Source organism: Dendropsophus ebraccatus, chromosome 3 (assembly GCF_027789765.1).
Source record: "Dendropsophus ebraccatus isolate aDenEbr1 chromosome 3, aDenEbr1.pat, whole genome shotgun sequence".
NCBI classification, from domain to species: domain Eukaryota; kingdom Metazoa; phylum Chordata; class Amphibia; order Anura; family Hylidae; genus Dendropsophus; species Dendropsophus ebraccatus.
Window position 1 is genome coordinate 87,125,749 of NC_091456.1, and position 16,463 is coordinate 87,142,211.

General features: G+C 41.1%; 1 protein-coding gene across 1 annotated transcript in view; it reads left to right on the plus strand.

The window, feature by feature from the left end:
* The first annotated feature begins 5,510 nt into the window (after window positions 1-5,510).
* LOC138787173 (uncharacterized protein KIAA1958-like) overlaps window positions 5,511-16,463 on the plus strand; it is a 42,201-nt gene continuing 31,248 nt past the window's right edge. Inside the window, 2 exon segments of the mRNA XM_069964343.1 lie at window positions 5,511-5,552; window positions 5,554-6,643. Of these exon segments, the coding sequence (XP_069820444.1) occupies window positions 5,526-5,552; window positions 5,554-6,643 (1,117 nt within the window). The 5' untranslated portion in view covers window positions 5,511-5,525.

Genomic DNA, 16,463 nt, shown 5'->3' on the forward strand with positions numbered 1-16,463 from the left:
CAGCTCCATTCAGTGTGTATATCTGGTTGCTTTGGTTCTGGCAAGCAGCTGATCCGTTCCCCCAACCTGATAGTGATTGATTATCCAAAGGTTGGGCCATCAGTTAGTCCAAGAAATGAATGAAAATATATATTTTTATTCAGTAAAAGTAACACTATTGTATAAATTACACCCCTGGACATGGTACTTGTACAGTGTATGTGATACTATATATCTAGTTTGCAACAACTTTGTGCAAAACAAGTCCATTCAGATCAGTGGAATCTGGTGTGATGTCTTCTAAGAGATAAGAAGATGACAGAGGTGAAAAGGGCCTCCTATTTGTATTGCCTAGTTTACATTGTTAATGGCTCTACCAACAATAAAGACATTTTATTTGTTTTATAACAAGAGTTGTTACGAATTGCATTGACATTAAAATATAGGAAAACAATTGTTCAGCTAAGTATAGAATTACATAAAAAGCTAAGTATAGAAGAATTACTATAAACCCTACTTAACAATACCCATTTACTTTGTGTCAGTGGTTAATCGGCCACAAGACTATGACATCTGTGTCTGTGATACATAATAGCTCCTGATTCATTATTATAATAATAGAAAAGTAATTTTCTACAAGGCTGGGCTACACAGCTGTTCTGGCCTCGAAAGGGTCATGTGACCAGATACCTCAGTGTTGGACTCTGTAGATAACGGTGCATTATACCTGATTCGAGTGGTTGCGACTGGTACCCTACAGTTGCAAGATAGATTGTCTTGCAACTGATACAGCTTCATTTATTTTCTCTCTACAGGGTGTGATACAGCAGTATCTGGTTCCACTACCATTGTCATGGATAGAATCACTTTGTAGTTCCAGCCTGAAGAGTACTGTGGTTGTCGCTGTGCTTCTAGTACCATTGAAGCAAAGTAGTAAGGCCACGGCAAATGAGAAATGGTCTCACATTTCTATATACTTGTTATATCAGAGTGAGGCTGGGTTCACACTGCGTATATTTCAGTCAGTATTGTCGTCCTCATATTGCAACCAAAACCAGGAGTGGATTAAAAACACAGAAAGGATCTGTTCACACAATGTTGAAATTGAGTGGATGGCCGCCATTTAATGGCAAATATTTGCTGTTATATTAAAACAACGGCTGTTATATTGAAATAATGGCAGTTATTTACTGTTATATGGCGGCCATCCACTCAATTTCACCATTGTGTGAACAGATCCTTTCTGTGTTTTTAATCCACTCCTGGTTTTGGTTGCAATATGAGGACCACAATACTGGCTGAAATGGCCTTAGGCTGCGTTCACACTACGTATATTTCAGTCAATATATTTCAGTCAGTATTGCAACCAAAACCAGGAGTGGATTAATAACACAGAAAGGATCTGTTCACACAATGTTGAAATTGAGTGGATGGCCGCCATTTAATGGCAAATATTTGCTGTTATTTTAGAACAACGGCTGTTATATTGAAAAAATGGCAGTTATTTACTGTTATATGGCGGCCATCCACTCAATTTCAACATTGTGTGGACAGAGCCTTTCTGTGTTTTCAATCCACTCCTGGTTTTGGTTGCTATGAGGACCTGACATGAGGACCAAATACAGCCTCAAATATACATAGTGTGAACCCAGCCTTTACCTGTATCTATACACTGTAAAATAAACTTTCTCATTTGCATGATTTATGAGTGCCGTGGCCTTACTACTTTGCTACAGTATACGGAAGAACCTGTTGACCACAGAGCACGTACCCCAGTGGAGAGAGGTTTGCAGCACTGATCTAAACCCCCTATCTAGTACCATTGAAGCTGAAGGGAGAAGAATGAAAAGCTTCTCCTCTAAAGGCAGTCTTACACCTTCAATAGCTTTTGGCCAAATGCTCATTCATCCAAATGCCCTCTGTGCTCTGTGTAAAACAGGGGGGTGCTCTGGTTTGTAAATGTGTAATACAATCAAATCGCATAAGGGCCCTATTACACCAACAGATTATCTGACAGAAGAAGAATCTCAGTCTTTCCTTTATGGCCCGTTCTCTGTTTATAGTCCATTCCTGACTTTGGCACATAAAAATCTGTCAGATAATCTGTTAATTTAATAGTCTCAGATTGGCACTATATTGTACCTTAAGGCCCTGTTTCCCATCAAGGTATAAACAAAAGGTGGAATTTGCATTAAAATTTACCTTTTATTGGATATTCTAAAATACACCAGATATAGTGATCCCAATCACCAAAGGGATAAAGAAAGTATGTACAATATGCAATATTGGAATTTGCAGTACTTTAATCTGTACCTGTCAGATAATGGTTTGCCTCTGACAGGACAACAAAATGTGTGTCTTACCGCTATGCGGCTACTCACTGCCTCTCGTCAATTTATTACCAGGGGAAACTGCAACATAATTATATCCCAAACTATGCTTGGATATTAAAGATAACCTGTTTATAGCTAGAGGGTTAATCTTTATTGTGTGCACAATACACTGGGTCTGACATTCATTTGTTGGACCTATTGCTACTTTATCAACTCCATTGACGTGACGTAATGCGTTGGGAAGGAAATCTTTTACTAAGGGTACTATTACAAGGGCCGATTTGAGGAGCAAGCGAGTGCCGACCTGTCAGGCTAGCTTGCTCCTCGTTCCCTGCTCACTGAGACATTGAGGGGGGAGCTGTAAGAGGGTCTGCCTGGACATTCTTTAGATCATCCAGGTGGCCCGTAGAAGATAGCGGTGGTGTGCTGCTGCCGACGCTCCTCTTTGGGGGAGCAACGGCCAGCAGACTGTTGCTATTATTAACATGATTTTGGTTCAACAATCTGCTGCAAAGAAGGGGAGTAAAAAGACACCCCACAAACAATGCATAGGTTTAATCACATAAAATATTTACCCATCTGCCGGGACCTTAGTAGGGACCACCACACCAGTGAGTGAGTGGTGTGGTGGTCCCTACTAAGATCACAGCTTTCTTTGCAGAACTTGCAGCGAACATAGTTATTCCATTATTATATTCATGCCCAGTGCAGTATCTGCAGTATCTCCTTGTTACAAAAAGAGTTTAAATCTTTGTATTTGATGTATTTAATAAAATAGACCATATACATGTGTATCTTTGTAAATTTTGTCTGGCATTTTTGGGGTATATCCCTTGTAGGTTATAATATGAGTGTCGATGCAGACAAACACCAAAATAAAAAAGTAAAATTGTTTTTGGAAACAACAAGGAATCATGCACTTGGGAGACATCTTAAGAAAAGATGATTACAATTTAATGTCATGGGGGGAAATTTGCAGTAAATTTTTCCTACCCACAACCGAAGAAGCTCAATACAAACATATTAAATCCTTTTACATGTCTCATACTAGAGGAGACCATAACACTCTCTCTTCTGATACATTTCATAAACTTCTACCGTCTGACAAGTCTCACCTTCCATTACGGGACATATATGATATTCTCAAAAACCACACCCAAATGAACATTAAACTAAAGGTTTTTAAATCATGGGAAGCTGACTTTCCTATCCCTCAACTACAAAACAAACTTCTAGCAGGCCTGAAAGCAGTTAGAGCTTCTATAATAAATGAACAATGGAGGAAAATGCACCTAAAAATTCTACACAGGGCCACAAACGCGTTTGACCGTTCTTGGAAAAAACGCACCCGAACATTTTCTGATACAATGCCCTAAGTGTAGTCTTCACAAAGCTGATCTCCTTCATGGGCTTTGGCATTGTCCAAAACTACATAAATATTGGACAGAGATCAGGGAACTAATAGACTCCATTTGGTGTATTGCGCTACCCAACGATCCACTCCCATGTATTTTCCATTATCATTCAGTGAATTTGGATGGTGTAGAAACCCGCATATTTTTACCGCAGGGAATCCATGTTGTTTTACTTGTTACTATGAAATGTATATTACGACACTGGATAAAGGATTCTATTCCCACTATTTCTGAAGTCAAAGATACTGTCATACATCTCCTCCATTTGGAGAAAATCAATGCATTACATAGTCCGAATTCATCTCTAAAGAATTTTTTCAAAAAATGGAGGTTAATAATAGCTGAACTATTATCTCCTACTGAAATCATCACCTTCATGTCCTGTTTTAAAAATACAAAATGGTATATGGAAGCTGATGCCGCCAATAAACTAGGAAAACTCAAAATTCCTGCTTCCACTAATTGAAAATATGTTATTCATTGAGCACCTATCTCTGACTTCAGACGGGGGAGCGGCGGGCTGGTCGTGTGTCTTGTGTTGTGTATGTCTTGTGCTTTATGTTATGTCCTTCGTAAATTTTACTCTTTATTTTATATCATTTATCTGTCTTGTCTAGTTCCTCAATCTATTGTCTCTTTTCAAGGTATTCTGGTATTAGGTACGAGTAAGAAACTGTTCTACTATTGGATGATATATCCTCCTGTTGTTAACGGCACTCTAACAACATAACTTATATGCATCTGGTAACGTTCTCCGACTACGGACTACAATTTTCCCACTTCTCAACCTCTACGGAACATACTAAGGGACTCTTTTTGGGACATTTTATGTCTGACTTTTACACTACAGAAATGTAATATTTTTCTTTTGTCTTATGTTGTTAAGTAACTAACATCCTCTCATAATGTGATGCATGAGATACTTTACAATATATTAATTTTTGTTACAATGCCGAAAACCAATAAAATATTGGGGAAAAAAAAGGAAAATTGAGACTGGTTGCTAAATAATACAGTTCATTCAGGTACTTGATGTGCTGTCAATTAAATGCAGCATATGGTAATGCATGCACACTTGCTGGCATGTGTAGTTATTCTTTGTAATTCTAATGAAACTGCTAGATTGTAGAGTACTTGTACTTAATAAACATCGAACATTTACTTTTTATTGGTCTTCTGAAGAGCCAGTTGTTCTGCTCAGAGATGGCATTTGTACACCATTCAGGGCAAAGAGGATGATCCCTGCTGGTGGAAACTATTCATGCCAATTACACACTAATAAGTTTGCACACATTGCCATACGCTGGTTTTTGATGACAGCACATCAAGTATCTGAATGAATTGCATTATCCGGTTTACTGATTGCAATTGCACTGGGTAATGGCTTTTTAGGGTATTTGACTCTCTAGCTTTTGCCTAGTCATAGATTTTATTGTTAGGGACACAGGGTACCCTACTTTTTTTTTACCATAGCAGTATTTTGCTGCACTACCTCTCAGTAGGGACTGGCAGAATAATATTTGAACAATCTGTAATCTGCTAGTACAGTCTGCCTGTTATTTACAAAGTGAGCTATTTTCTGATGATACATTAGCTTTAATTATGGCCTGGAGCTACATATGTTGGGGACCTGTGTATTTGAAAATTGTGTATAATGTTATGCCTGAACTCATGCATATTTATATTAATATATTTAATTATTTTATGTAGGAAGAGGCCTCCTGATCTGAAACGATGGAAGACTGGTCTTCATACCTCTTCAGAAAACCTCTCCAAGTTAGTAAGTTGGCCCATAGTCATGGTACCATTTTGTAGCCTTATTCCAAAACCTAAAGCACTTACTGTCTGAGGGCTCCCATGGCACTCTTACCGCTATGTGGGGATGCAGTGCTGGACATGCATACCACTGGCCATTGACTACAACTTGTAGGGCAGGCCCTCAGGAGAGAGTATGCTTCCAAGACAATAGAAGCTTCAACTCAGACAGTCCAAGTATACTTGGTGTGCCATCAGAGACTCAAACCAGTCCATTGGAAAGGTACCCTGGGAGACCGGGAAAGTCTAAGCTTGATTGCAATAGAACAAGAGACTCGTGTGATTTTTCCTACTGTAGTGAACCATCGGAGCTAGATGAGCCAGTGGAGGAATATGAAGATGAAACCACATTATTTGATATGGTGTGTGAATCTTCTGCGACTGATGAAGATAGTGATTTTGAGCACAGAGCTCAGCAGTCACCAAGTGTTTCTCGCAAAAGGCCCAGTGGCGGACTTAATTCTTCTCTTTCTGGGTCTCAGTCACATATTGCTGATGAGGATAGTAGTGATGTAATTGTGAAAAAGATCAAACAGGAAAATCCTGAAGACTATTACATTGTTGCTAATGCAGAACTGACTGGTGGTATCGATGGGCCAACACTATCATTAACACAGATGACCAAGCCGAAGAATCAGACTCCTTCCACAACTCCAACTTTTTTGGGACCAACTAAGCCACCTAGCATTTTACCTCCATCTTTAAGCAATGATTTAGACATACAAGCCATTACACCTTCCCCATTGGTCCTACAAAGAACCCCCACCCCAGAACCAGCAAGACCGCCCTTGCCATCACAAAGCAAAGCACCATCTAATACTCCAATTGTCAATCAACAAATAGGAATTCAGATGCCTGTCAGCACCTCCACAGGAAACCCTAGTCAACCTATCAGCATACCTTTATCAGCACTTCAGTTGCCAGGGCAGGAAAAGAAGGAGGTTTCTGAGGAATTGCTTCCACCTGTACTAAAACCAGCATTACCCTGTGACATGGCACTCTCACCCTCAGTTAGTGCTGAGCCTGAAGTTAGCTCCAGTCAACAGCAGCCAAGTACCCTCCCCAATATTAACTGTGAAGGATCTGCACAGTCTATTCCAGGTATGTAAGTGTATGCATGTGGGTGGTGTGTGATTAGAGCGGTCTCACTACTACTCTGCTTGAACTATACCTATGTGTTAATAGAAAAACATATCCAAGAGCTGTTTTTATTCTTAAATTTTTTCTCTTACACGCCAGCTTAATCCATACCTTAAATGTGCAATGTCATTACCAATAAATAATGTTAAAGTGACTCTGTACCCACAATCTGTCCCCCCCAAAACACTTGTACCTTCGGATAGCTGCTTTTAATCCAAGATCTGTCCTGGGGTCTGTTCGGCAAGGGATGCAGTTATTGTCCAAAAAACAACTTTTAATCCGGCAGCGCTGTGTCTAATGGCCGGGGCTTACATTTGTATATGCATTAGGCTGCCACCACCTCTCTGTCCTTCCTTCCCACCCTCCTCATCATTAGGAATGATCCAGGCAGATTGCTTCCTATTCCCCACCTGTGGCAGCCCGGCACATGGGCTGGATCGTTAATACACCTGTGCAAAGCTCAAACAGCAGTAAATGTTCCTGGATCATTCCTAATAATGAGGAGGGCGGGGAGGAGGGAAGGAGAGGTTGTGCCAGCCTAATGCATATTCAAATGTAAGCCCCGGCCGTTGGACACAGCGCTGTAGGATTAAAAGTGTGTTTTTAGGACAATAACTGCATCACCTGCCGAACGGACCCCAGGACAGGTCTTGGATTAAAAGCAGCTATCTGAAGGTACAAGCGGTTTGGGGGGTCAGATTGTGGGTACAGAGTCGCTTTAAAGGCCATGTTCACACCATTTATTAATTTTGTTAACAACGGCCTTGTTTGAACAACGGTTAATGAAATTAATACAATCACATCGATTTCAATGGGGCACAGCCATAGTGTATACACGGCCGCAGAAAATAATTGACATGTCTATTTTCTATGGCCACAGTTAGGTGAACAGCGTCTGTAGAAAATAGTCTGTGCACACGTCCGTACTTTACACTGTGGTCAATGACTTATTGGATTGTGGGCACACCTGAAGGTGTCATTAGTCCAAATAGTAAAAAGATAAAATTCCTACAGCCAATACTGCAGTATCAGCCGTAGGAACATGCTACATATTGGCCAGTCCCTGTACTGTAATACAGCGATCGTTGTTAAATAGCAGCCATTGTATTACAGCATGGGAACATAGCCTAAATCAGGAGAGGGGACATACTGCATCTTTGCCATTTACATCATTTATTGTTTTTGCCTGTTTTCTATATAAAAATGTTATAAAATTGGCCTACTAGGTGTTTCCCTTACTGGAAAACTACATTTAGACTCAAACACTAAGGGTAAATTCACACGGGCGGATCCGCGGGGAGTCTCGCGCACGAAATCCGCAGCTAATCCGCAATACACATATTATTCTTCTTATTATTAATACGTGTATTGGCTGTGATTAGCTGCGTATTTCGTGCGTGAGACTCCCGGCGGATCTGCCCGTGTGAATTTACCCTAAAGCCATTTGGTCTTTAGTAAAAAAAAAAAAACAACAACAAAAAACAGATGTTAGTAGTTGTCGATCTGCACAGACTGGCCCAGTGAAGATGAATGATGATTGGCCAGCAGCTGTGCAAACCTGCCCCTGGACACTGTTGCAGTGAGTAAACTAATGGTGGTTTTACACGGAGCGATAATTCGCCCGATCGCACGATTCACGATTTTGAATGAACGATTTTTTTTTTTTATAACGATCAGCGTTTAGACGGATCGATACATCGTACGGAAAAATCGCTTAAGCCTATCTCATACATAGGTGAAATCGTTGAAGGAATGTTTACATGGAACGATCTGCAAATTTTTTGCGAACGATCAATGACGATTTGAGAAGTTGTTGAAAGATCAAAATGAACGATTTCTCACTCGTCGCTTGATCGTTCGTTGCGTTTACACGTACGATTATCGTTCGAATTCGACCGTTATCGTGCAAATTTGAACGATAAATCGTTCCGTGTAAAACCACCATTACTGATCTTAAGGCCCACTCGCTGGTTAGAGTGAAATGTAGATGCATGAGCAACACAAGGAGGCAATAAATAGACCGCTGGAGCTGTGAAAATTAAAGTGACACTGTCATCCCCTTTTTCCATTCTGACTTCTCTACACAGGTGTAAAGGGTAAATTTAGCAGTTTTCATACCTTATATCATACGTCATGCTGCTTGTTCAAGTAAAAAAAGTGATTTTTTTTATCAACTGCAGATTGTGCTAAGTGGGTGGGGCTTCACAGCTAAAGCGCCACTTAGCCATGCCCACAGTGCCAACGTTTGCCCCGCTTCTTTGTGACGTCAACGACACATAGGCCCCGTCCATTTTCTACTCCATCTGGCTCAGGCCTACATGATTTCTTCCAGCTACAGTTCATCTCTTCAGAATCTGCCAGACAAACATCTTAAGCTTTCCTTTATATTCTTTCCCTTTTTCCTACCTATGGGGTCCCAATCAGTAGTAATTCTGCTGTTTGGTGTCATGCACTTTAAAATAAGCAGGTGGGTAGCCCCGTTATGTAGGCTCCCCCATAAAGTAATATCCCCTTTTATGACCTCCCAAACAGTAATAATGTCCCGTGCTGTAACCCCCATATAGTAATAATGCCCCCTGTTCAGCCCCACATAGTAATAATACCTTTTTCTGTGTCCTCCACCTACATAGTAATAATGCCTCCTACTGTGCACCCCCACATAATGATAATGCTCCTGCTGTGCATCTCCACGCAGTAATAATGCCTCCCGCTATGCACCCCTTAGCCTCTGCTGTTGTGTACAGCTGCCCACCCACCCATAGTAGTAATGACCCCTGTTTTGAACAGCCCCCCCACCCACAGTAATAATACCCCTCCAATGCACCCCCCACCCATGGACATGAGTGGACATACCCTAATAATGCCTCCAACATTAAAAAAAAACACCACATGATATTAACTTATAGCAAGCAGGGAGCAGCTCTTCTTCATCTCTAGCTCTTCTTGCCGTGGGAAGGAACCTCCAGCAAGCACGATGATGTCATATCAATACACATGCGTGTTTGTGGAAAAACCTGTTAATAATATAAAGTAAAGGGATATTCTTATCCTAAATTACAATATACCAGCTATAATGTTATGGTTTGTGGGGGATTTTGGGACTGCCGCCAGTCAGGAGAATAAAGTAACCTATGGACCTTTGGCTCATTCCCTGCATAGTGACAGCACAGCCCACTTGCACAGTGGGTGACTGAAATATTGCGGGCGTTGTCTGATAATCGGTCAATAATCTGTCCATGTAATAGGGCCTTTGGGTATGCTCCCAAACTTTGTAACCTGGCTGAGTTCCCTGTGAGAATTCTAAAAGTGAAAGGGCTTGTGCTATGAAGCAAACTTGTAAGGAGTGCTCACACTTCCCCCAGATTGCAGTTGAACTGAGCGTGCCTGGCCATCTTAGTGGGTTGTAACCAAGGGCAAAAGCCAATCAAAACAATGCAGGCACCTGGGGGATTAGTGAGTCCATATCTCCCAAACAGTACAGCTTCAGAAATGCTTGTACATTTAAAATGTGTTTAAATTCACATAGTTCACCAGTTTAGATCTAGTTTTCCTAATGACACAACTTCTTAACATAAATCTCCTTTAGCTGTGGTGTCAGCTGGGAAAGAGAAACACAAAGATTAGTGCTCAATGGAGTCTCTCGGAGCAGTTCCAGAAAGGTCTGTATATTTATAGTAAAATTTGCCTAGGGCGCAAAGGCCACCCCTGCATATTAGTGTCCAATCACATTTCTTTAGAAAAATTGACCTATTTTAGGAAAACCATTAAATATTGGAAAGAGCACATAACTATTAATCCTAAAGCATATACTGTATAAGTCCAGACAGATGTTGTTAGTGCAGCAAGTGATATCTTTAACCCATTCCTAAACAGTGACTTACATTTTTGTCATTGTGATCTCATGCGTGCTTGTCAGTGCACCCAGATCAGCAGTACTACAGCCCTGCTGATTACTGGCAGCGTAATCGCCATGACGGGTGTCACCATGGACCTAGCAAAGGTAGCCAAGACGGTCTTTTTTCTTATTGCTTTGCTCTTTGGTGCGCCCTGATAGGTGCTTGTTAGAGATGAGCGAACCTGGAGCATGCTCGAGTCCATCCGAACCCGAACTTTCAGCATTTGATTAGCGGGGGCTCCTGAACTTGGATAAAGCTCTAAGGTTGTCTGAAAAACATGGATACAGCCAATGACTATATCCATGTTTTCTACATAGCCTTAGGGCTTTATCCAACTTCAGCAGCCACCGCTAATCAAATGCCGAATGCTCGGATGGACTCGAGCATGCTCGAGGTTCGCTCATCTCTAGTGTTTGTACCTAGCCTGTACTGATCCACCATATGTTAGCATTGTTGACATTAAAAATGATTTCATAAACTATTTGGGACAATTTTTTATATGAATAAAAAATACACCTATAACAATACATATAACATGAAGAAACCCTGACATATTTGGTATTCCCATGTATGTAACGTCCAACAAAACTGAAGTTAAGTGAACTGCATAAAGGAGTGTTTACATAGGAGGTAGGTGACAGTAGGCTGCACATAATGGATCCTGGTCTGGAAATGCCTCTTTGATTTCAGCCCTGCAAGAACTAGATGGGTAATGAGTTTCTAGCACATAGAACCAATAACATCTTGGCTAATCCGTAATATGTGTGCAAAGTATTGTTTGTATTCAGTTAAGGGGCATTCCTATAATAACATTGACATTTCAACTGAATATCTACGGATATTGAAATCATAGCATTTTGAAACAGACAACCACCCATGTATATTCTCATATTTTTATTTACTTATATGCTTTTGCTGGAGGCAATTGTTTTTTTTTATCCAAGCAGTAAACTGGCCGTAAGTTTGAAGTTGTTACTCTTCTCTTCCTGCTGGACTGTGGAATATGTACATAAAGCACATATGGGGGAAACAAAATAGATACTGCAAGCCAGTGTAAGCCTTGACAGGACTATTTTCTATGTTCTCAACCACTTGTATAATATTATAAGAAAAGTCAAAGACACTTAAGATCATTTATGCTGCTCATTGAAGTCAGCAGCTGTCCGAAAAGCGTTCAAAAAAAAAAAAAAAGTGGTTTGTGATAGTAAACAAATACTGTTCACATCTTTATTGGGTTTTGGCCATTAAATAAAGGCACACAAAGTCTAGTAAATGACAAATCTGCTTTTCTCAAGAAACATTAGTTAGTGTGACCTATGCCCTGATGCAGACAACCTTTAGAAAACCTTAGATGCATTGGACTCCTCTCTAGCGCTGCAGGGTACTTCACAAAGGAAGTGCTTCAATACCACTGTTTATATTGGCATTAGTGACAGACTGCTGAAAACAGTGTTTCTGATGGTATATTATGCTGCCCTCAGCAAAACTTTCATTGGATTAAGGGTAGATCTACCTGTCATCACAGCGCAGAGCATATCCATACAGTTTCCCCGCTCCCAGCATCATATCAGAGATGCTGCCATGCAGGGGGGAGACTCCGGTACTGGCCTTCCTCGTCCATGTTCCATACGAAACACAACATGGGAATAAGGCTTTTTGCAAAAATCTACTATAGTATCCTCATGGCAAATGTGCAGTGGATTCTGCCATTTCAAATGCATAAAAATGGTGTTCTGGTTGTGGGGAACACCTGTTTTAGAGTAGGAATCCCCACTCTAAAGGGGTGTTCCCCACAGCCAAGGCAGCGAGAGAGGCAGGAGCGGCGGCTGTTAAACCGGCGGGCATTGGAGTGGGGTGGCAACAGCCTGGTGACGAGTCCCAGGAGGTCGGGAAGGCTGGCAAAGGTGAGCCCAGGGAGAAGCAGCAGGCGGTGTATGATCTGGCCGGCAGCTGTCGGCCCAGTGAGTGTAGGCCAGCCGGGGCTTGAGAAGGGTTCGGGGGCTGGAGGAGCTGTTCCCCGCTGCAGAGAGAAGCAAGGGCGGTGCAGCAAGTTCAAACAGTCGCCCGCTCCTGCCTCCACTGCGGGAACACACTGCAAAGGAGTGGGGGAATCCCCACTCCTTTACGGTAAGTACTGGTGCAAGATGCACCACTACTTACTGCTAGTCTTTATACCCTGTGGGCTGGGTGCTCTGCACCTGACTCATGGAGTGTAAAAACCAATTAAAGACATTTACATTGTTCCCTAAGGGAACACACAGCTCTGTTCTGGAACTGCCTTCCAGAACCAATTAAGAGAACAGAGGTATTATTAGGAGAACACAGGTATTACTATAATCCAGTAATGAACTAACGTGCAGTATAAAGCATGGAGGCTTAAAAGAACAGAAGCCTGAGTCTTGTATGAGACGGGGTGGATTTTGGATAAGTAAGCAGTCTGAGTTAGACTCTCTAGAGACAATTACTCATCATAGCTGTTCCCTAACAGATGTAGTGACATAAGTAGCTACAATCAGGAGTGGAGCTCTAGTTCTGCTTTATCATTACTTAGGTTCCCCCTGGTGGTGTTATATTTTAGGGTGAACAGACAATTTATTTTTTCCAGGTCCCATTCTTGAAGGGCCACCTGGGATCCAACAATATAGATGATAGGGCTGACCATCAAATGTGAAGGGAGTGTCTTAACTTTTCCCAGTGGCAGAATGAAGGGTAGGGAATTGTTGTATTTTAACATTTTTGATCCTTTTGTTTTCAAGAGAGATAATGACAGTGTAATGGTGGAGGAGGGGGAATAGCTGCCAAATGAGTGCTCACCCGATAGCCATCTGTGGTGTGTAGCCTTCTTAAATTACCAAATCTGATATAATCTGTTGTTTACAGACAAATATTTCTGCTTGCCCTTCTTTTTCAATTTCATTGTAGGCACACAGCATTTCAGTTTTTCCTTCTTGTATCTCTTAGACATTTGTCCCTAGCTTACATGAAATGGAGAATAATTGCTTGTGCCTGTTATTGCAAATGATTTCATTGTAGTCCTAAAGGAACAGCACAATGATACATTACTGAGAGCTTGCAGAAGACATGAGATAGAAAACCAATCCTGTAACTAAATCCTTGTGCCTGCATTGAATCCTGCTGACAGGTGATAATAAATAATGTATCTGTGTGACTGCACCTGTTATATTACTGTAACATAGTTATTAGTTTACCATCTATGTTTTATGTGCTGTGTACTGCTCCCTGAACTTCTTGCTTTATTCACTGCTTTCAACCATGGCAAAGTCTGATTTTTATACCAAATTTGATGTTGTTCCATAAACCTAGATAAGATGGAGTACTTGTGCTTGGCTCAATGAAGTAACAAACAAGTTTATTTCACCCATTAAATATATAGTTGCAGATGGATTTGGATAGCTAAACTTGCCAAAATTAGTTTCATTTTGGTAAAAGAGGTTGCTGAGTTTTTATTTTTAATGGTTATTTCGTAGTCAGGGGCAACACGGCCCCACTGCTGCCTCCAGTGGCTGTGTCAAACTTCATGGCTTTAGAATCCCTTGTCGTGGCACATTGCGTGTATTGTTGGCTATACGGGGGAAGCTGTCTGTGTTACCTGTGCTGCAGCTATGGTGCAGTGACGCAGAACCAGTGGCAATAACTATCATTCCCTGCTCGCTCCTCTTCACTATGTCACAGATGAAGTGCTTCTGACACAGGCGCCTTTCCCGGTTGTAAGGCTGGGTTCACACTATGTTTTTGCTGTCCCTTAAACGGATTTGTTTTTAAATGGCTACTTTTAACATATACAAAATGTGGTCAACCATGTTTTTGCATATGCTAAAAGAAAAAAAGATCAGTTCTGTTCCTTTTTCTTTTTAGAATGGAAGTCAGTGGAAAAACGGATGCACACAAATGCATCCCGTTTGCATCACTTTTGTTATCTGTTTTTTTCCCATTAAATGGATATGTTAGACTACAAAAATGCAGAGTGAACCCCGCCTAAAGTCTATTATGCATTTGAATAGACGTACGGGGAGGCACAGTATCATTAACATTGGATTTAATGGCGTTAGTGATACCTAGTTGTCCCGGGACCAGGGCTTCTGAAGCCCTGCAGTTCTCAGCACAGCCACTGGTGGCCGCAGAGGGTCTGTGTCATCCTTTGCAGATGCTAGTCAAAGAGCACATTAAAGGGGTTATCCAGCGTGGGGGCACTTTTTGGGGGGGACCAGGGAAGAGGTGGCTGAAATAAAAGACGTCCACTCACCTCCCTGGTTCCAGCGGCGGGTCACTCATTGCGGCGCTCCTTTACTGAGTGGCTGAGCGGCCTTGAGATGTAGCGTCTCGGGCGGCGTCAGACACCAGGAAGCGGCCGGGAATCGGGGACCGGAGCGCCGCGATGAGTGACCCGCCACTGGAACCGGAGAGGTGAGTGGACGTCTTTTATTTCAGCCACCTCCTCCCCGGTCCCCCCAAAAAAGTGCCCCCACGCTGGATAACCCCTTTAAGGCTGGGTTCACACTACGTATATTTCAGACAGTATTGTGGTCCTCATATTGCAACCAAAACCAGGAGTGGATTAAAAACACAGAAAGGATCTGTTCACACAATGTTGAAATTGAGTGGATGGCCGCCATATAACAGTAAATAACAGCCATTATTTCAATATAACAGCCGTTGTTTTAAAATACCAGCAAATATTTGCCATTAAATGACGGCCATCCACTCCATTTCAACATTGTGTGAACATAGCCTTTCTGTGTATTTAATCCACTCCTGGTTTTGGTTGCAATATGAGGACCACAATACTGACCGAAATATACGTAGTGTGAACCCAGCCTAAAAATGTAAAATTACATTTTCTGTTATAAAGTTATATGCAAAGTTGTATAACAAAGAAATGTAAAAAAAAAATTTATAAAAATATTTCTTTAGAATACCCAATATTACATTACAACTCTCTGTGAATTGAGCCATAATAGGGCTGTCATAGAGTTATATAAGCTATCTACTATACCTTCATATATCTTTGATATCAACCTCAGACCTACAGAGGTTTTGTCTACTGGATTTCATATAAATCAGACAGAAAAAAATACTGGGATTTCTTCTAGCAATGCCTAATGAAGTCCATAGAATCTGTATGGTCCTTTAACTGGTTTCTATTTAAGCACAGTGTTTTTCCAAAAAGTTCTACACACAACTACTAGTTCTGCACACAAACTAAACAAGCTAGTTTGTTTTCTTTATTAAATTCAGTGAAAACAAGGTCTAATGGCTTTAGGTACCACATATACAGGGACCCCATGTTACTAATTAAAATATAACAAAGCAATAAGAAATAGTAAAAAGAAAAAAATGAAAGAAACAAGAATATTGGCAAGTAGCCAATGCATTGCTACCTACACCTCAAAATCAATCTGAAATCTACAGGAACCAACTGGTCATGAGAGTAAAAATATCATTCTTATGTTCCTAAGACATCACATAGAGATTTGCATGGTAAGTAAAAGACTGTGGACCAAGGTAACCATACCATACTTCAGTGTTCCAAGATGGGTGCACTAATTTGCATTAATAAAGAATATAGAAGGAAGATAGGGCCCTTCCTATCTGGGTCATGTGTGCAGATACTTTCAAAAGTGGTGGAGGAATTTATTCTGGAGGATAGAATAATAGTAATCACAAAGTGATATACAGTGGTGCCTTGGATTACGAGCATAATTTGTTCTGAGACTTTGCTTGTAAACCAAATCCACTTAAACCAAAGCAAATTTTCCCATAAGAAATCCCTGTAATGCAGACAATTGGTGCCACACCCCCAAAATGTTTTTTTTTTCCTGAATAACATGTAAAACAAATAAAACAAACACTTAGGAAGCTGGATA